We start from the raw sequence: 22,923 nt of genomic DNA, 5'->3' as shown, positions 1-22,923 counted from the left end.
AGATGAGCCGGCGTAGCAATAATGGGCTTCTTTGAATATTTTATGGAAATGGTTCACATTTATTAACTGTAGTCCAAAAGCCCGACTGTAAGCAGGAGCGCTAATGTAACAATAAACAGTTAAATGTGATTGAGAGAAGGGCTCGTCTCATAAAAATGCTGAATCAAATTAAATACAGCATTCTAAAAGCTGCCTTCATTAAAGCGGTGACTGCTGTTCGTTATTCCTCTGCTAATTAAACACTGCTTCTCTTCACTCCTGTTCCAGTGGGAAGACAGCTAGAAACTCTTAAACACAGTTCACATATTATAATAAATACTATCTAGTTGCTTAATAACATGCATATTAAACCATTTTATAGCTGCTGAAAACACTGGTGTTCTAATCAGTTTGTGATTATATATATCTGCGTAGTTGTCATTTTTATTTCAGTTATTTTAGTACATCAAGTTACATGAAAATGAGAAAAGTTATTTTGATAACTAGCTAAAATAGGCTAACATTTATTTCAAAGATGCTTTATGATTTTCGTTATTTATAACAACCAGTCAAGTTTTTTTATTTATTTTTTTTTTTATATGAGTTAAAGGGTTTTTCCAAAGGAGATTTTGGGTTTCTCCATATATCAGAAGATTTTATCAACAGACAGAAAACAAACACATTTTCATTATGATTTTTAGGAAATATGAACAAACCCCTCTGCTGCTGAAGTGGAGAAACGTCTCGGTTACGTCTGTAACCTCGGTTCCCCGAGAAGGGAACGAGACGATGCGTCGATAACGCTTTGGGAACGCATTCTGCGTGAGTGCGTCTGAAGCATCCATGTCAACTAGTCCAATGGCGAGAGTGAGCGTCAGGAGTGACGTCACGACCAGGAATTGATAAAAACCCCAACCGGAGCAACCGGTGTTAGCTTCGACAGTGCCGAAGCAAGTCGATCACAGGAATGAAGGAAGTATGGCAGGGAGACGCATCGTCTCGTTCCCTTCTCGGGGAACCGAGGTTACAGACGTAACCGAGACGTTCCCCATCGAGGGAGAGACGATGCGTCGATAACGCTTTGGGAACGAGAATACCCAAACCGCCATATTACAAGTGCCTGAGTGTCAGACAGAAAACCCAACGCCTCTAGAATTAAAAACCTGAGACCCGGGAGTAGCGTCCAGGTCTAGGCTATAAAACCTGACGAATGTGAGTGGCGAGGACCAGCCTGCCGCATCACAAACATCCTGAAGAGAGGCCCCAGATAATAAGGCTCTAGAGGCCACCATACTCCTAGTAGAATGAGCTCTGACCCCCAAAGGGCACGGTAGGTCAGAAGACTCATAGGCAAGAAGGATAGCCCCAACTATCCACTTACTAAGTGTCTGTTTAGTGGCAGGAAGACCTATCTTAGGTGACCCGAAACAAACAAACAGCTGATCGGATTTCCGAAAAGAAGAAGTCCGATGAACGTAAGTGTCCAATGCTCGCACCGGGCACAAGAGGTTAGACTTTTCCTGGTCCGACGATGCAAACGGGGGAGGACAGAAAGCCTGCAGAACTATAGGTCTCGGAACAACGGTCGGTACCTTAGGGACGTATCCCTGCTTCGGGTAGAGAAATGCTTTGACCATCCCAGGTGCAAATTCAAGGCAGGTGGGAGAAACCGAGAGAGCCTGAAGGTCTCCGACTCTTTTAAGGGACGAAATAGCAAGGAGAAAAGTAGTCTTAAACGAAAGAAACTTCTCAGAAACCGAATCTAGGGGTTCAAACGGAGCCCTAGAAAGGCCTTCTAAAACTATAGCCAGGTCCCAGGCCGGCACTCTAGAATGAGTTGCAGGTCTCAGCCTCAAGGTGCCACGAAGGAAACGAGAGATAAGAGGGTCTCGACCCAGAGATGCACCACCCACTGGGGCGTGGAAAGCCGAGATGGCCGCCACGTAAACTTTTAAGGTGGATGGACATAGACCAGAAGAGAAGCGGTCTTGTAAAAACTCAAGAACTGAGCCAACAGAGCAGTGGACGGGGTCACACTGATGTTGGTAACACCAAGAAGAAAAAACATTCCATTTGAGTCTATAAAGTTTCCTCGTAGCTGGAGCTCTGGAGCTAAGAATGGTCTCCACAACCTCAGTTGAGAGACCACTCTCTATGAGTTGCGCCCCCTCAGAGGCCACACCCAAAGCTTCCAAATCTCTGGCCGGGGGTGAAATATAGTGCCCCCGGCCTGAGATAGAAGGTCTTTCCTGATCGGGATCTCCAAGGGAGAACCGTCGAGGAGATGAATCAGGTCCGCAAACCAGATTCGACTCGGCCAGTGTGGAGCTACGAGAAGTAGACTTACTCCGTCCTGGCGGACTCTCTCCAGAACTCCTGGGAGCAGAGCAACAGGGGGAAAGGCGTACAGACGTAGCCTCGGCCACGTCTGTACCATAGCGTCCAACCCCAGGGGGGCTGGATGAGTAAGGGAGAACCATAGTGGACAGTGCGTCGTGTACTGAGAAGCAAACAGATCCACTTCTGCTTGGCCATAACATTCCCATATGAGCTCCACCACCTCCGGGTGAAGCCTCCATTCCCCTGGCCTCAGCACCTGCCTCGACAGGGTGTCTGCTCCAATATTCTGAGTCCCTGGTATATACATCGCCCTCAGAGAGCGTAATTTCCCCAGAGACCACAGGAGGATCTGGTGCGCTAATTTGCAGAGTGGGCGCGAGCGCAGACCCCCCTGACGGTTGATGTAAGAGACCACCGATGTATTGTCTGTGCGGACCAGCACATGATGGTCCCTCAGGTCTGGCAGGAAGTGCCTCAAAGCTTTGAAGACAGCCATCATCTCCAGGCAGTTGATGTGCCAAGAGTGTTGATGGCTCTCCCACAGACCCTGAGCTGAGCGGCCTTCCATTACCGCTCCCCAGCCCGTAAGGGAAGCATCTGTCGAGATGGTAACCCGATGACAAAGAGCTCCCAATACCGGACCCTGGGACAGGAACCAGTGTTCTCTCCATATGACCAAGGCGCGGAGACACCGCCGCGTGATCTTGATCGTACGAAGTGGGTTTCCCCTCGGGGAGAACCCTCTGGTCCTGAGCCACCACTGTAAAGGTCTCATGCCCAGCAGGCCAAAGGGGATCACATTGGACGCTGCTGCCATGAGACCCAACAATCTCTCGAACTGTTTTACAGTGCGTGACTGGCCTAGCTTTAGCTCCGAAGTGGCTGCGAGGATGTTGGCTACACGAGCGGGCGAAAGAGAGGCTCGCATCGTGACCGAATCCCATACCACCCCAAGAAAAGTGGTCCTCTGTAATGGAGATAGCACACTCTTCTTGGTATTGAGCCTCAAACCCAACTTTTGCATATGAGCGAGGACGACATCTCGATGCCGAACCGCCAACTGTTCTGATTCTGCTAAAATCAACCAGTCGTCCAGGTAATTCAGAATACGTATGCCCTGCAGCCTGAGCGGGGCCAGAGCTGCATCTACGCATTTCGTGAATGTGCGGGGTGAGAGAGCTAGACCGAAGGGAAGTACCCGATACTGGTATTCTTTGCCCCCGAAAGAAAACCTTAGGAACTTCCTGTGCTGAGGGAGGATAGAGATATGGAAGTACGCATCTTTTAGGTCTATTGTGACGAACCAGTCCTCGGATCTGATTTGAGTCACGATCTGTTTGAGTGTCAGCATCTTGAATTTTAATTTCTGAACTGTACGATTCAACAGACGAAGATCTAAAATGGGACGCAGCCCTCCATCCTTTTTTGGAACAATGAAATAACGGCTGTAAAAACCCGATGCCCTGTCGGGAGGATACACCTGCTCTATAGCATTTTTCGCTCTCGAGGCTGGCCTCTGGTGTAATTAGAACAGCTAGTTCGGGGACCTGAAGCCGAAGCGCAGGAACCACCCGAGCTAACTGCTCTTGGACCCCCCTCAGAGGGAGCGAGCCTGACGCAGCGTCTGGGAGACACAGCGCCAGAAACCCGCTGGAGACCGCTGCGCCCCGAGGCACCAAGGGTGGCGGGGTTGGCAGGACGGCCCCGTGAGAGCACCGAGACCGGACGGGCACCGTATACTGAGGTGTACACCGCACTGTCTCGATTGGGGCTGCCCTCACAGGTCTGACCCATTTGGCGTCAGGACCTTTTCTTCTGAGCCGAAGCTTTCTTAGCGAGAAGAACGGTCCTCAGATCCGGCTTCTGCTTAGATTGCTTTGGCTGTGAGTGCTGGCTCGGTCCCCGTGATTTTTGAGGAGGAGCGCGAGACGCAACACTCTCTTTTTGAAAAACACGATATGAGGAGCATGATGGCTGGGGCTGCCTTGCACGCCCAGCAGCGTCAGGATTAGAACGGCGAGGGAGAAAACTTTTAAAAGCTTCAGATTGCTTTTTATTTTCTTGAAATCTTTCAACCACTTCATTCACAGCATCACCAAACAGACCTTCATGAGAAATGGGAGCGTCTAAAAGAAAAGATCTATCTTTATCTTTAATATCTGAAAGATTAAGCCAAAGGTGTCTTTCTGTAGAAACCAAAGCAGCCATAGATCTACCAATAGCACGTGCTGTTTCTTTAGTCGCCCTGAGAGATAAATCCGTAGCCCGACGAAGTTCGCGAATTTCGTCACGGCTGACTCCCTCACTGTTATCTAACTCCCCCAGCAGCTCAGCCTGATAAGCCTGAAGCAAAGCCATCGAATGAAGGCAAGCTCCAGCCTGACCTGCTGCTGTGTAAGCTTTACCCACTAAATTAGATGTGATCTTTAAAGGCTTCGTGGGCAAAGTCGGGTTCTTAATAGATGACGCTGAACCAGGGGAAAGATAGCTCGCGAGCGTCTGCTCCGCCCGGGGCATCGCTTCATAACCATTTTCTTTCAGCCCTCTTATATCAGAATAAATGCGCACTTGAGGGCTGAAAAGACGTGATGAATATGGCTTATTCCACGATCTAGACAGCTCACTGTGAAGATCAGGGAAAAAAGGGAGACCCCGTGATGTAGGCGATGTTTTAGAAGACAGAAAACGCTCGTCTAATTTGCTTTTAGGACGAGCGCTCTGTTTATCAGATGGCCAAGATATATGTAATTTATCTACAGCTCGTGTTAATACATCAACCAACTCCTCATATGCTGGGGAAAGAGATGGCGAATCCTCTTCCCCCCTGATTGTGTCACCTTCACTGCCCGTTACATCTAACTCCTCGGAGCTAGAGCAACGAAGCAATGGGCTCTCCCCCCGGGCGGAAGAAGCCGCGGGGCGGCCTTCCGACACCGGAGTTTGAGCTATGGATCTCCCAGGTAAGGGAGGAGAAAGAGCCCTCGGACCCGTCTCCAACCCCGCTGAGAGATCCATTTGCGAACCCCAGGAATGCACTCTCCGTTCTGCCTCGGCAGAAGCGGGTCCTGCACCCTGAGGAGCGCGAGGCTCGCCGCTCTTCTCATCAAAGAGTGACAAGCGGGAGCGGAGCATGCGAAGCGAAAGCTTCTCACAATGCGGGCAATCAGTCTCCTCGAAGGCTGATAACGCATGCTCCACTCCCAAACAAACTACACAAAGCTCGTGTGTATCCCCACCCGTTAAATAACGCGGGCAGGGAGAAGCACACGGTTTGAATAGTTGCTTAGCCATAGTATATAAACTTTGCACAAGACAACAGTAAATATGACAGACAGGTTTGACACAGATTGCTTGCTGAGGCACAGAAAGCTAACACCGGTTGCTCCGGTTGGGGTTTTTATCAATTCCTGGTCGTGACGTCACTCCTGACGCTCACTCTCGCCATTGGACTAGTTGACATGGATGCTTCAGACGCACTCACGCAGAATGCGTTCCCAAAGCGTTATCGACGCATCGTCTCTCCCTCGATGGGGAACCAGGCTTTTAATTTCACAGCCAGATATGGATCTGAGAGAAACTGAAATCTAAAGATGCTACATATACACTTTGATTTGTATTTTATACTTAGATAATTATGTTTTCTTTTCTTTTTTTTCTTTCATAATGTTACCAAGCAAACGCCGTGAGAGCAAGAGATCCGTCATGAATTCTTCAGTCTTATCACGGGACACATAACGGATCTGGTGCAGATCAATTACAGCAGACGTGATCGAGCCAAACATCAGAATATGGTAATAAAATGTGGTACACGCACCTGGCATCACCAGCATTAGATGATTTTGCTCTTATGCAAATGAGGACAGAACATGTGCAGCTCCAGAGGCAACAATCACATTCAAAACCTCATCAACACAGAGAGTGTATGAAATATGTACGACAGACACATTAATAACACCTTTACACTCTGGAGTTGCACTGCACTTGCATTTTATTTACTTTGGGAATTTGGTTATTATTTTGTCTTATTGAACTATATTTGAACATTTGTTCTATAGGGTGAAAATTCAATTCAGCTTAAACATACATATTCTTCAAGGTGTGTGTGTAAACTTATAACCTCACCTCAACTAACATGAACATTAGCATGACATTGGTGACATTACACAAACATGCTGAGACTTTTGATATGAATGTTTTTTTTATTTTTTTTTAAGGGTTGTAATTTGGTTTGAAATCATAATGAATTCTACTTATTATGCAAAGTGTGCAAAGAGAGACCGGAGCCGTATCTACAGACCAGAGGATCAGAGACTGGAAGGAAAATGAAAAATTCATCGTCTAGTTTGATCTGCTTTTCTTCTGATGGCATTAATGCAGTTACACGTACAGTGTCAGTGACAAAAACAGAATAAATGCTATTGAACTCATCAGCTCCTTTACACTTTTAGTCTCTGAAGCCATGAGCAAACTTTACAAACATGCAGAAATGCCTTTTCCACCAAACACAAAAGCAGCTTTTAACACACTGACAGCCAGAATAACAAGCACTTTTAATCACAGGGTACCGTGGCATCATAAACACACGAGTGTCTCGCTGTCATCTACAACACATGAAGACAGAGTTCAACCAAACTGACCCCTTCAGCCACAACTGACCTCACGGACATGACATTTACCAGCTTTCCATTTCACAGGAAAACCACAAGATTACACTGTAACAAACCAACAAAGACACGATTTCTAAATAGATGTAAGCCTTGAAATGCAACAATGACCAAAGTAACAACAGAGACCATGTTTTAATCATTAAATGCCTTGTACAAAACCCTGACTGTGTGGCAGCACAATTATACGTCATTATATCCAGCAATGTAAGCATGTAACCTTCAGTCTCTGATTACAGATTGAGAACGCAGACCATGAAAGAGACATATTCAACATGAGGCGCTTTGTTATATCTCTATAAAGCACAAGGGCAAACAAACAGACGGATGATTCCTGGCTCCTGTGGCAGTATTTCCAGATACATGCATACATGTAAGAATGTGCATTATTCAGAAGAAGATGGGAGTGATTGTTGTTTAGTCCCGATGTATAAGACCCCAGATCTCTATGATATACTGGTCTCAACACAGAGAACAAATACACAGCATTTAAAACAGTATATATACATCAATAGTGATAGTCTTATGCCCTGTCCACATGAACGTGGCTATTAAAAAAATGGTTTGGCCATTCATTGTGAGATAATATCAGCATGGCATGGCATGCTCTTTCCAGTGCTTCATAGCATGCATTTGTGTTTTCATGTGGACGTTTTTCTTTTTTTACAGAAGAAGAAAATACTCAGTTTATAAAAATACCCGTGTGCGTGTGGACATGTCCTTAAAGAAGAGCACTAATGCAGCCCATCTGACTGACAGCACAGCTCTCAAGAAGCAATTTCTTCACCTATAATAGTAACATCAAGCTATTCTGGCTCACAATGGAAGTCACTGCAAGGATTTTCAGTCTTTAATGGCCTTCACACTGTATAATCAGTACGAATTGCTCTGCAATGGGGCTTAATTGGGTAATATCTTAAGGCGCACAGCGCCTTTTGGTGGAAAGCAATTTGCCAGTTCTGACAAAAATAAACCACCGCTTTTGGAGAGAGGACTGCATAAAATGGCACTGATTACCACCTCCTCCTTGTCTAAGTGTGTACAGAAAGCAGGGGCAGGTTAATCGGTGCTGACTCTCATTCACGTGAGTGTTTTCTAGCGTTCCTGTTGATTTGTCAGAGGCAGACAGGACACTCCTATGAGAGCACTGTTACCAGCGGCAGATAAACCACAGAGACAACCGTCTAAGCTCCGCCCAGCAACTGTCACACAGGCCCTGCCTCGGCCAATCACACACACCAGACTCTTTCAGAAGGATTTCACATACAGTTCTGTGAAAGTCCCTCTGAAGTATCATATATCAATGGGTCAATCCTAAAGCAAACGCTAACTCAGCCCTAGGCTTAATTGTACACATTAATAATTGATACACTATTTAAATACAGGTTTGTTGTGATTATAATCATTCTTAGCTGGGTCCCGTCTGGTATGAGGGCCAGATGTTATATTAATAGTATTCATACAATGAAAAAAAAAAATAAAAAAATAATAATAATTGGACTAATGTTTCTTTTTTTAACAAGTAAATATAATTTCAGTCTTTCTACTTCAGAATTTTATGTTTAAAATCCAGATGGGACTGATAGATTGACCTACATGTATTTGTATGACAAATGTTTTTAATAATTTTAAAGCTGAAGTATGGAATGCTAACAGGTTTTGGCAAACACTTAGTTTCACCTGGTAAAAAAAAAAACAAACAAAAAAAAACAATCAACATTATTTGAATGCCTTTATGTTTTAGAAATGGCCTACATGGCATTAACAAGAAATGCGGTAGCACTTTATTTTACAGTCCTGTTCCTCATGTACATACTATGTAATAACTAAGTACTAACCCTGAACCTACCCCAAACCTAACCCTACCCTATGTAGTTACCTTGTGTTACCAGAACTTTCTTAGATAAATACACTTTAAGTACACTATAAGTACATGCTAGTACACGTACTGTAAAATAAAGTGCAACCAGAAATGCTATATTATTTGTAATTATAAAAAAAAAAAAAAAAAACAAAAAAAAAAAAAAACGTACATTTTGTGTTCCAGTGGTCTATCTTCAAATACTAATGAGATCACACTGGTATTGGACACAGAAAACAAAATCTCGCACAGGATGAGGAAAAGACAGTGTGACAAGAAAATGACATTTGTACATTTAAAGAAGGATCTGGCTCCTCTTTTATTCTCTTGTCTCTCGCCTCTGGTTCAGATATTACATTACTGCCATCACTGCAGGCCATGATCTAATTAGAAGCGAGCAAGACTTTAGCACTTGTCACATCTCAGTCTGTTCGGAGGAGCTGGAAGACCTCAGACACACACACACACACACACACACACACACACGTGCGGTCTGCTCAGTGAAGTGAGGCACAGAGAGAGGCACCTTAATGGGCTATTTCAGCATTATTACAGTATTGTGGATGGATTGTCAGCAGGAGCCCTGAGATACTGAAGTGTGAAAGCCATCAGCGCTCCACACTCCTCTGATCCTCCCTGTCATTACTGGAGTACGATTCCTCCTTCCCTCTCTCAAACACATCCACACATCCTCAGCCTCTCTGACTTCATGATGCCATGTGATTGGAGGATTTGCCCTACATTCACTTAACAATTGTGCCATCTGTTAGACTCCCTCATTAATGGTGTCAGATCCTCTGCAAATCATTGATATTCAAATGAATGCACATAGCTTTATATTCCAGCACGGCGTTTCCTTCTAATGGACGGTTTAGTTATCAAAGACAGATATTCAACAGTGCGAGAGCGACTAAATGTTTTGCCTGTGTTGAGAGTGGTGCTTTAAGATTTAAGATTTACTGAGTCTCTATGATTCATTCACATTTTAAATGCATGCGTAAAAATCATTTCATTCATAATTATTATTTTCAACTAAACAAGGTTCACTCTGTAATTTTTATCTAAATTCATTTTTTCATCATTGCTGAAAATCTTCACATCTGTAAGAAACTTTTATCCGACGTGACTTGCATTGCATCAGATATTTACATTTTTATCAGTTCTTGCTTTCTCTGCGAACGGAACGCATGACTTTGGCATTGCTTTGTATAAACACAAAATGACTGTGTGCACCTTTAAATGGCCATTTTAACCTCATTTTCATTTAAAACGATTCTGCCCATCGTAACAAAAGCAGATTGTGATGAATTTTGCTGGTCATTTCAACACTTACTTTAATCTAGACTCAGTATTTCAGCACAGGACTGTATGTTCTGATGTCAAATAACAGACTACTACAGATCCTGAACCCTGACACTCAAGAGCACTGCTCTACACACCTGAACACAACCAGTGCTATAATACAGGACTAATTAGTGAAGTGACATTCAGCCAAGTATGGTGACCCATACTCAGAATGCACCCCCCCACCCACAATTCCGTCCGGCCCGAGACTAGAACCCACAACCCTTCAATTGGGAGTCCGACTCGCTAACCATTAGGCCACGACTTCCCTAAAAAGGGAAGTGCACCAAATGTGCAGAGCAGATGAACGAGCAGAGCAAGGAACGACGAGGATGGGATTCGAACCCACGCGTGCAGAGCACAATGGATTAGCAGTCCATCGCCTTAACCACTCGGCCACCTCGTCACTTGTGCATCACGCTGAATCACGCTGAAGATTACACCACAGAGCAATACACGGCAACTAAACTCCTGTTCTGTAACACTATATGCTGCATGAAGGAATCAAACGCAGACATTTATCTTGTGACATTGGAAACTTCATTAATTTACCATTTGATATGGTTAAACTGACTCACTGTTACCATTTGGTCATTGATTCTGTCATACTTAAATCACCACCTAAAGTGACTTTGGTGAATATGTTCCTGGAAATAAGAGCCATTGCAGTCTTCATTTATAAAATTAAATGAACAAGTGTCTGTGTAAAATCATTCTTATGCTAAAAAAGTATGCTTTTACACACAAAACATTTTCTGCTCTGTGAAAACTATAACTTCTAGTGAGATTGTGACGTGTGCATTCAATGGACACTTTAACTCGTGAGAGGAGTTGTGTAGTAAAGTGATGCAAGTGATGCCAGCAAAATAGGTCACATGACTGTGACAACAAGATTTAGTAAATCCAAGATACATGCAGATACTAGAAAATTCATTCCATACACAACATATTTTCTAAAGGCTGTGAAGAAATTACACGCACGCACGCACACACACACACACACACACACAAACACATATTGTATTTGGTTTTTCCTAACACTCAGATAGTCCTGTTCAGATCATTTTAAAAGCTTACTTATAGATGACTCCATCGTTAATTGAACATCCATTCTCTAAAAGTTTGTATGTTTCAGAACGGCTTATAAGTAAGTGTTGGGAGTGACATAGATTACTTTTTGAAGTAACTAGTAAAGTAACGCTTTTAAAATTAAAATTAAATATCTGAGTTACTTTTACAAAGAAGTAATGCAAGTGATTTTTTTTTTTCCATGTATTCACTGAGAGCTGCTCTCCAGTCTGCATGCTGAGAGACATCAGCAGTGAGCGCAGAGACACTGCCTTCAGCCCGAGGCTTATTCATTTCTTACACACTTCTTGAGTGAAAGGGCCAAAAACATAACTTTGGGGATTTTTGTTATTAAAAATACACATATAAACAAGCATGTGACAAAAAATAACCCAATGTTGTAATGGATTACTTTTAAAAGTAACTTTCCCCAACACTGCGTATAAGATATGATATTACAACAGATAACGTAAGAATGATTTTACATAGAAACGGCTCAAGAAATGGAAGCATGGAGAAGAGAAGAGATGTGCTTTTGTTGACTTCATCACCATGGAGATTTAATAGGCCTGTATTGGGCCACCTGGGTACCAGCAGGACCTCGAGTGCTAATGAGGGAGAGACACACACACACACACACACACACACACACACACACACACACACACACACACACACACACACTCACACACACACACACTCACACACACGGATGCTCCTGCTCCAGATCAAACGCTGCTCATTACGCGACACCCCTCACTGCCAAACCTCTTATACCTGATCTTTATTTTTCACCACATCAATTTAAGTATGAATCAAATTTCTTTCAGAATCTGAAGCGTGACTAATAGCGTTGCGAGTGATCTCTGCGAGGCTCTCTTTGCACTGAAATGTCATCACTTGGTGAGATGTTGTGGAACGAGACATGTGCAGTGGAGCATGGCGCTGATCGCACACCTCCGGCTGCAATCTGAGGAAACATGATGATGATGATGATGATGATGGTGGTGAGGAGCATGATGTAATCCCTCTCATGCCACAGCAAAAGCGTGAGCAGCACATGCACAGAACAGCAGTGCCATCTTATGGTCACGCAGGGAAGTGCCTTACATAAGGTTCAGAGAATTACATCACCATTATCAGACAATAGTGGCTGCTGAGAATCTGATGCGTGGCTACAGACACAAACGCATCACAAAAAACAGCACAAATGCTCACAGATGATGGAGCCTTATGATCTCTTACAGTGTTGTATTATTGAACCTATTTATTTCACTTAATTTCGTCACATTGTTGACAAGATGGTCAAGACAAGTCAAAGCAACTGAACAGTATTAAATAGGTAAAGTGTGTCAATAATGCAAAAAGGCAGTTCATCAATGAATTCAATGATGTCATCATCCAACTCAGTTCAGTTTAAATAATATCTATGCAATCAAGTCGACGATATCGCAGGAAATTAAGTGTCACCAGCAAGCCAGAGGCCGGTGACAAACTACTAAAGATACAGTTTTTGCAAATTCTTTCTAATTAGTCGCATGTTTTAAAAGTTTGAGGTCAGAAATCTTTATTTGGTTGTTGGCATTAGTTAAAATAAACGAACAATAAAAAAATAAAAAAACACTTTCACAGCATTTATTAATCTTAATGTTAATCTCAACATAGACTAACACATATTATTCAAACATGCATCTGTATATTTATATGTTCCTGTAGCTCAAGTGGTAGAGCATTGTGTTAACAAGCTCAAGGTTGGGGGTTCGATTCCCCGGGAACACATGATAGGTAAAACTTGATAGCCTGAATGCACTGTAAGTCGCTTTGGATAAAAGCGTCTGCTAAATGCATAAATTAAAATGTGTATTTAATAAAAAAATGTTATTTAATATTAATTAAATGCACTTTAAACTAACATCATTTTAAAAAGGTTAATAAATGCTGAAAACAATATTGCTAATTTTTAATGTTAATGTTTACAAAATAGACCTTATTGTAAAATTGTAATAATAATAGCGTCAAATAAATCAATACTTTTATTAATCAATTATGCATTATCGTTATCAAAAGTAAATACATTTATTATCTTAAAAATATTTGTATTTTAAATAAATGCTGCTCTTTTGAACTTTGTCTTTATCTGTGAATCCTGAAAATTAAAATGTATCATGGTTTCCACAAAATTATTGGGAACCAAAACGGTTTTCAATATTAATAATAATCAGAAATGTTTCTTGAGCAGCAAATCAGATTTCTGAAGATCATGTGACTCTGAAGACTGGAGGAATGATGCTGAAAATTCAGCTTTGATCACAGAAATAAATTACAGTTTAACATAGATTCCCAGAGAAAACATCTGTTTTAAATAATAATAATATTTCACAATTTTAACTGTATTTGACCAAATACATGCAGTCTTGGAGAGCAAAAGATGCATCTTTCAGAAATGTTAAAAACATCTGATTGACCTCAAATGGTTAAACAGTATTGTATATACTCTATATCCTGCTTTGACAGCCAGATGTTCCAAATGAACGTCTTGGTTTCAGATGATGTGCTGATGTCTTACCATTGTCCTGAGTCTCCTGTGAAGCCATGAGTCCACTCCTCTTCTTGCGTATGTTCATGAGTTTGGCCTGTGAGATCTCTCTGACTATAGAGGACAGCTGCTCTTTAGAGCTCTGCGCCGGAGGACTGCTCTTCTCCTGTCCACACTCAGGCTTGCTCAGATGATGGTTCCCCACCTCACAACACCAATATTCAATGATTAAACACTTGAAAACCCAATGCAAACATTTGCTATTATAATGTTTTTGTACTCACATCTCCATTCTGTCTTCTGTATTTGTATATCGGTGGTAATGATGCAGCTTTAGACCTGAAATCACATTCGTTCACATTCTGTTTGAAAACATCCTTCATCTTTAGTGAAAATGCTGCCTTTCTCTTACCCGTTCACTCTCTTCATGCCGATGGGTTTATTGAACAGTAGGTCACTGTATGGAAGCTTTCTGAATTTGTCTCTGCCAACAGCGACGTAAAACTGCCCGTTTTCTAACTCCTTTCCATCCATAACGAGAGTCCCTTCAAAGGTGTACAGGCTGTAAGAGAAGATGGGTAAATACAGCTCAGGTTATTCAGAAATGCTTCCTTTTCCCTAATGAGAAAAGGCTACTTATCATCCAAATGACTTTTCATGAGCATTTCAGACTTTTACAATGTGTCCTGGAGAACCACAATAATGAAAGTAAATCAAAAAGTTTATATATATATATATATATATATATATATATATATATATATATATATATATATATATATATATTTTAATGACTGTACCCTAGGAATTATCCCTAAAAGCAATACGGTTACAGGTGCACATATCACCTGCAAACAGTAAGAGTTAACAGCATATGCTGGTTAGGTATGTTTTGAAGCATGGCTGCTGGTTTGAGCTGGTTTTAACTGGTCCTAAGCAACTAGCTCCAGTTCAGGAACAGCGTAACCCTTACGAAAATTAACCATGGTTTTACTACAAATTAAACCAAAAATGTCTCTAGGTAATGCATGCAACCATGGTTCCCCTTAGGGAATGAGACGCTGCTTCGAAACACTATGGGAATACCTTAAGCATCACAACTCTGTGAATCACATGTGTAATCAGTACAATGAATGGGAAAGATGTCACGGGTGAGGTGACGTAGCAACCAGGAAGCTTAAAAGCATGTGCGGTGGATACAGCAGCAGCTTCTGGAAAATTAAGTGAGAACTCACAGGGATGCTGGTCGTATGGCACAGAGAAGCAGCATCTTGTTCCCTCAGGGAAACCATGGTTTCATGCGCAACCTAGAAACGTTTCCCCTCAGGAAGTCAAGCTGCATCGAAACGCAATGGGAGCAAGTATGCCCATGCCGCCAGACTTTCAAATCTCTGCTTAGGGTGAATGGGCACAGCCAGGGTGAGAGAACAAAAGAGCCCAAAGTGGCTCACATATCGAGGCCACAGAACCTGACAAACGTTAGGGGCGTGGACCAACCCACAGCGTTGCAGATTTCCTGCATAGAAACACCTGCCAGTAAGACCTTGGAGGCCACCACACTTCTTGTAGAGTGAGCCTTGACACCCAAGGGCGACAGGAGATTTGAGGACTCATAAGAAATACAAATGGCATCCACTATCCACCTGCTGAGGGTCTGTTTAGTAGCAGGAAGACCTCTCTTGGGGGGACCATAGCACACTAGGAAGTTGGTCCACCCTTCTCCACAGGGCATCTCTGTGGATGTATGTGTCCACTGCAAGCACTGAACACATCCAGTTAAACTTCTGCTGGTCAGGCTCACGAAAGGGATGAGGACAGAAGGCCTGGAGTATGACAGGCTATGGTGTAGAGGAAGGAACTTTAGGTAAATAACCCTCTCTAGGGCAGAGAAATGCTTTGGCCAGACCAGGCACAAAGACTAAGAAGGGACCACTGAGAGGGCCTGGAGATCTCAAACTCTCTTAAGAGAAGAAATCAACAGAATAAAGTTGGTCTTAATAGTAAGATGACGATCATATATCTCCTCTATTGAGAGTGAGGAGTCACGTGCCGATTTGGGTTTAATTGGGAGGGGTCTGAGCCGATCGGCCATGTTTGCAGGATACGCTATCGGTTGCCAGGAGCAATGCCTTCAGAACTTCACAGAGGCGTGACTAAACATTTCAGAGATCTTTAATTTGTGCGCATTTATTTTGTCGGTGGAACAGATCGAGACGGATCTACGAATACGCGAAAGAAAAGGAAGAAAGTAAAGCAATGCAAAAACATAAGGCGAAAGAAAGGGGTCCTTACAGGAACAAACTCACACCAAGTTTTTGGAGAAGGTCTCAGGCATCCGAAATATCGACCCATACGAGCTCCCCCTGCAGCGGCACAGAGACCTGAACAATTTACCTCTGTGCACACATATGGACATTGTGAATTATATTGTTTACGATGTAAGTCACCTTGCATTCACGCTGTTAATGGCTTTAATCTAACCAGGACATCTTGCAATCACACATTTAACTACCCTAGCTAACCTAGAACTGGTTTGTCCACTTTGCAGCCCCCAACACAAAAACCTGGTACAGTATGTGTCATCGGGCTAAAATCAAATAATAACTAAACATACACAGCTTTAGCCTACATGTTGGAAACGTTCGTATACATTGAACATCTCGTTACAATCTAGTGTTTACGAAACAGTCGCAGTTAATTACTTTGTCATTTTGGTCAAGAAGTGCATTCTAAATGCAATGTAATTACAATACACTAAAACGCATGTGAATAAACTTACTTTGGCCAGTACAATGCTGTTTTCATCACCTGCTGTAGATGGACCCAGCCACAGCAGAAAGACTCGTAATTTTCCAAAGACTTGTGGCTTTTAAACTCCTGCATTGTGTAGTAACTTAAACCAAAAACAATATAATTCCCAATGTCAATATGTGTGCATGGAGGTAAATGGTCCAGGTCTCTGTGCTGCTGCAGGGAGCTCGTATGGGTATATTTTGGATGCTTGAGAGCTTCTCCAAATACCGCTGTTTTGCGCTTGGTGTAACCTAAAAAAAACTGTATTCCATTGTTCCTATGTTTTTCCATATGTATCGTGAGAGGTACTGGAACAGTTTTTAATGCAGTAGTAACTTCCAGGCATGGTAAAAAAGTGCAGAATTGCGAGAACCTCCTCTACTACCGAGTTAACAACACAAGTAAACAATCCTGTTTCGCCGCCTGCTAACATGGCGAAGACCGTGATATCGAGGGAGGGGCTTTGTGCTATGACGACAACTCCTCATTCTCAATAGGCTCGAAAGTACATTCAAAGAGAATATCCGCCATATAAACTCTTAAGGTGGAGTGGGTCAACCCTGTGGAGAATCAGGCCTGCAGGAACCCCAGCACTGTACCAACTGTTCAGTTAACTGGTTCGAGCTGGCGGTCTCTGCACCAAGAAGTTAAAAGTTTACACGTCAAGGTGTACAGATGCCTCATTGAGGGAGCTCTGGACTGGAGGATGGTCTCAACAACTTCGGTTCTGAGACTGGAAGCAACAAGTTGTACCCCCTCGGGGGATACACCCGCAACTTTCACAGCTCTGGGCAAGAGTTACCTAGGGTGCCACCCCGGTTGTGAGAGGAGGTCCCTCCTAATGGGAGTCTTCCATGGAGAGCCGTCATATGCTCCCATATTGAGATACCCAGGGATGCTCTCAGTGAGTTTCCCTTGGGCTCACACAAGGATTTGGTGCCCCGGCCTGTAAAGGGGCGTGAACGCAGAACTCCATGGTGGTTTATGTAAGAGACCACCACTGTGTTGTCAGTGTGCATCAACACACGGCAATCTCTTATGTCTGGGATAAAGTGTTTCAATTCTAGAAACAAGTTGGACACAACTGCCAACAGCCCCAGCAGTATGTGAAACTGTTTGACAGTGAGTGACTGGCCTTCTCTTTCTCTCCCGACTGCAGTACAGAGCGTCTTGATCCGAGGAGACAGTTGTGCCTGCATTGTGGTTGAATCTCACACCACACCCAGATAAGTGGTTCTCTGTACTGAAGAAAGCAATCTTTTCTTGGTGTTTAGTCTTAACCCCAGCTCTTTCATGTGACATCTTGATGCCAGACTGCCGTCTGCTCTGATTGAGCTAATATCAACCAATAGTTGATATAGTACAGTATGCTTGCAAGCTTTTGTTTGACCTGGAGCATCACCCTGTAGCCGTGATTACATAGCCCCGCCATGTTGACATAATGACTGGAGGTGGGACTGAAGATGTGGGCCGAGAAGGGTCTTGCCCACAACCTCAACACCTTGCTGTGGAGGTCAGGGTAGAAAGGCATGCTCAAGTGTGGAGGTGGTGGCTTACTCCACAGAAAGCGTTCATCAAGCCTGCTATTCTGTGGTTCAACCTGTTTATCAGCAGGTCAGTCGATGTTTAGCTTGGCCACAGTGCGAGTAACTACCTCCAAATAACTCCTCATACTGGGGCGACTGAGTGAGCGAATCCTCATCAAGGCCCTCCACATCGGAGGAAGACAGGCGGAGAGTCAAGCCCTCTCCCGAGGGGGAATAAACTGCAGAGCAGGCTTCTGATTTCAGAGAGCAGTTGCTGAATCTGCCGGGTGAGGGAGAAGAGAGGGACTTGCCCATCTCCATTCCTTCCACCAAATCCATTTTCGATTCCCACGAGCGCAGCCATTGTTCCACCTCGGCGGAAGTGGGGCCGGCACTGTGAGGAATGCTGGTGAAGGCTTCCTCCTCGAAGAGAGCCTTCTGGGAGTGAAGCACATGTGTGTGTGTGTGTGTGTGTCTCTCCCTCATTAGCACTCGAGGTCCTGCTGGTACCCAGGTGGCCCAATACAGGCCTATTAAATCTCCTTGGTGATGAAGTCAACATAAAAATGCATCAGTTTTCAGCACTTGCAGTCTGCGTAGAATTTATGTGCTGTTAGATTTTTGGAGATGTGCACGTCAGGCTACGCCATACTACATATCACCTATGGTGTAGCTATTGCGTAGGTTCAACACAGAAGTATAAAATAAATAAAATAAGGACTAAACTATAGTTTACCCATGGCATTTGCAGTAAAACTACAATGTGGTAATCGATATGCCAAAAACATGGTTACTACACTTTTACTACAATAAATACAATGTTAATTTTCGTAACTAGCTCATGACCAGCATATGATCAGATTTAAAAATGCTTTGAGCACAAATATGAATTAATTTCACTTCATTGTTACTTTCATTAAGTAAATAACTTTGTTAATTTCTTGTGCTTGCATACCTCTGCACCCCCCCGATGATTCGCAGGCCCATTTTCTCAGTGACCATCTCCAGAATCCGCTCAAACTGGCCAATCACACGGCTAGGAATCAACAATCTCACCGCTGGGTTCAGGACATCTCCATTTGCCACAACACTGAGAAACACACAGGCACACACCTTATTGCCAGAGGCTATTTACACTAACTCTGGCCACCAATGTGTGATTGGGATAGTCAACATAATAAAAAGATGAATAACAACAAACAGCTGCAGTAGTGTGGATAGTAAAGTGCATGTCTTGGTCTTTTTGAAGTGATTAACCCGAGTTTGACTCCACCTCTTGACAAACATTTTTACTCCCTTTTCAAATCTCATATCACATCGGAAAGACATTTATTATCTGCTATTTTAACATAGTGTAAATAGAATCTATGGCTGTTTGCACTTCAACAGCAAATGGAAGCTGCCTTTAAAAAATGTTAGATGAACGTCCACCTAACACATAGATAATGTTTTTGTGCTAATATTTTAAAAACATTATTAAAAACCAGATTACTTTGTACAAACATTCTATTAACAGTACTGAATTTTTTTTTTATATATTTATATTCAATAGAATAATATATCAATATTTTTCACAGTATCGCATCGAAGTTGGAAATTCCAGTATCGTGACAATATATATATATATATATATATATATATATATATATATATATATATATATATATATATATATTAAAATTAATATATAGTGTTCTCACGATACTGGATATCAATGTATAAGACTTTTCCATTTTTCTTTCCTTCGAAAATGAAAGGGAACCACCATTTCCTCAGCGGTATATGGATACTCCTATAGCCCATTTCACACTGCACGTCGGACCCGTCATATTGCCGGAACATTGCCGGGTCGCCTTCTGTGTGAAAGCAAACACGTCCCGGGATTGATTCCGGCATTGAACCCAGGTCAGGGACCTAGTAACATTAGCAGATTCAACCCGGGACAAGCGCTGTGTGAACAAAAGCCAGATCTAATTCCGTGTCGAAGTGATGACGTGCATTATCGCGCAACTCTTTTACCAGCTGTTTTGAAGGAAGATCAAGGTTCGCGACTAAAAAATATGTTCAAACTGTAATGAAGCAGAGATCAGATAGTTCCTCACTTTCTGCGCTGACGCCGAGATCGTTCGCTTGCTTCAGTGAAAGTATAATGTGCCTAATGTTTTCGACTCATACATTACACATCACGCCCTGATGTCACATGTCGTTATGGGATCTTTACGGGTTGTGTGTGAAAGCATGCACATATCCCGGGTCATCACTGGCAGTGTGAAAGTGCAAAATCTAGCGACCCGGGAACAATTGCCGGACCACTTTACCCCTGTATTTGCCAGAATGGCAGTGTGAAAGGGGCTAATGTTCGTTGGTTCTAATTGATGTGTATGTGCTAATAGGGCAGAGAGTGTCACAAATGGGCGGGACTTTCACCAGACTTCATAGTCTGGAACTGCTTATGTAGAGAGACTGTTTATGATTTTTTATATTATAAAACAATAAGTGAGTGGAATTTTACCATTATAGACTGGTTGTTTTCACACACTGTGGCCACACAACTGTGTTCAAACACCTTATAAAAGTGATTTTTGCAATCTATGGCACCTTTAAGCTTTTTAGTGTCCCACAGAAATATTTGATTAAATCTGCAGCATTACTGCATGAAGTTATTAAGTTTGTCGAGAAAAGTGTCAGTATTATGAAATAAATAAATAAATAAATAGTACTTACAATATTGCACAGGGTTCTTTGATGGGCTTCAGGAATCTGGCAGATACAATCACACGACTCTGAGGAACAGGTTTCAGCTACACACAGGGAAAAATAGGAGGTGAGGATCTGCAGAGGCTATCTAGAAAGAACTACAGCTGACAAACATCCAGTTCAAACAAAACATAAATGCGTTGTACACACGACATTAACAGTTTTAATCTGCTCATGATAATCTGAATTCAACTTTAGAATTATATAAACATTATACTGTATATACAGTCAGGTCCAACAAAATATGTATTCAGACACAACAAAAAGTATTCAGACACAGACTGAGTTTTAGTGCTTTTGCCTTTATACACCGCTACAATGGATTTGAAATAAAACAATCAAGATGTGATTGAAGAGCAGAATTTAAGCATTCCTTTAAATAAGCAATGTTTGTTTGTGGGTCTTTCTGCTTTTAGTTTTGTCTTCAGCGAGTGAAGTGCTGCTCAATCCGGTTGAGATCATGAGATTGACCCGGTCACTGCAGAATAATCCACTATTTACTTTCAAAAACTCATGGGTTGCTTGTATGTTTTGGGTAATATCCTTTTCTACTTTTCCAATCCTTCTGGTACAGGTGGATCTTAATTTTAGCCGTGCAAAGAATATTTTTCCAGAAGTCCTCTGGATCTTTTTAAATGTTTTTTGGCAAAGTCTAATCTGGCTTTTTTTGCAGCTTGTGGTGAAGCCTCTTTGTTTGTTCTGGTGAAGTCTTCTCTTGATTGTAGACTTTGACAGAGAAATGTCTGCCTCCTGGAGAGTGTTCTTCTCTTGGCTGGATGTGGTGAAAGGGTTTTTCTTTACCATGGAGAGGATCCTCTGATCATCCAGCACTGTTGTTCTCCATGGACGTTCACACCTGTTTCACACATCCTCCATCTGCAGTGCGTAAGCAGTCCGTGTGCGTTATGTATGTGGTGCAGAAGAAGCACAGACTCATTGTGCTTTCACACAGGACGCGTTTGCAGTGCACTACTGATCTGCGGCTGTTTAGTCCACAAACACAACATTTGTTCATTATTTTGATTTCAAAACGTGTAAACACAATTTTTCAGGATTGCTACTCTTTTATCACAGTACAGTAACAATCTTTCACAGACATTAGTTTAAACTCAATAACTATAAACAATGTATTATTCATGCATTTGACTTCTAGGTTTGTATAATAAGCTGCTCAAGCAAGCGGCAAAACATTTAAACACAACATTTAGCCTAGTTTTCTGATAGGCTATTGCAAATATTTAAAATGAAAACACCACTGACACAAACAGTCGATTTTCGTGCATTTTGCATTTAAATCTTTAGGCGCCCTCGACTTGAAGCAGCAGAATCCCGTGGCCAGTAGTTTTTGGTCTGAGTTAAATAATTGGCTGTTACTTAAGATAAGATAATATTAAGATAATATCCCTAATCTCACTTTGCCACACATCCTCTTTTATATGGAAATTTTAGATTCATCAGTATTGTATTTAGTCAATATGGTTATTCTTATGGGTAAATATCATATTCATAGCAGTAAGTGGAGATGTTTTAAGCTTTCCTTTGTTGGGTTTATAAGTGATTTTAATTGTTTTTTACCTAACTGAAAAAAAAAAAAAATCTATAAGATCGCAAGGAAACTGTGTAGTGACATACCAAGGAAACCACTGTTTTGATTAATCTCCCCTTGTGTGTGTGCATGTGTGTGTCCTACGAGAGTTTTTGTGTATTGTTGTTTTATTTTATTTTTTGTCATAAAAGTGCATCACGTTCCCTTGTTTATGTAAAGGTGCTTTTTTTTCTTGTTTTAAACTTAGCCAAAGCCCATGTGTTAAGTGTGAAACACAGTAGGCTTTAATTAGTATACATTTATTGTGAAATTTCTGCATTTCCGTGTCAATCCATGTTCATTTTTCCCGCTTACAATGTGCTGTCACTTTAATTCAGCACATGCAGCACAGCAAAAATAGACTCTGTACGTAAACGATCGCTGCACTGCTGCAGACGCACTGCTCCTGGAACGGACTGACGGACCGTAACCGCGTGCAGGGTGAACGCTGGAATCCGTTAACATGGGTG

The 22,923-nt window shown here is 42.4% G+C and overlaps 1 protein-coding gene and 1 non-coding gene across 2 annotated transcripts in view; both read right to left on the bottom strand.

The window, feature by feature from the left end:
* LOC113116587 (doublecortin domain-containing protein 2) overlaps window positions 1-22,923 on the bottom strand; it is a 29,285-nt gene that overhangs the window by 1,444 nt on the left and 4,918 nt on the right. The window contains exons 3-7 of the mRNA XM_026284827.1: window positions 20,836-20,912; window positions 19,067-19,201; window positions 14,205-14,354; window positions 14,077-14,131; window positions 13,823-13,997 (exon numbers count right to left, since the gene is read on the bottom strand). Of these exons, the coding sequence (XP_026140612.1) occupies window positions 13,823-13,997; window positions 14,077-14,131; window positions 14,205-14,354; window positions 19,067-19,201; window positions 20,836-20,912 (592 nt within the window). The remainder of the gene's footprint in view (window positions 1-13,822; window positions 13,998-14,076; window positions 14,132-14,204; window positions 14,355-19,066; window positions 19,202-20,835; window positions 20,913-22,923) is intronic.
* trnas-gcu (transfer RNA serine (anticodon GCU)) lies at window positions 10,513-10,594 on the bottom strand. The gene has a single exon. It is a non-coding gene; the product is annotated as a tRNA-Ser (tRNA).

The sequence above is a fragment of the Carassius auratus genome, chromosome 16 (assembly GCF_003368295.1).
Source record: "Carassius auratus strain Wakin chromosome 16, ASM336829v1, whole genome shotgun sequence".
Lineage (NCBI taxonomy): Eukaryota > Metazoa > Chordata > Actinopteri > Cypriniformes > Cyprinidae > Carassius > Carassius auratus.
This window is presented reverse-complemented; position numbering and strand designations above follow the sequence as displayed.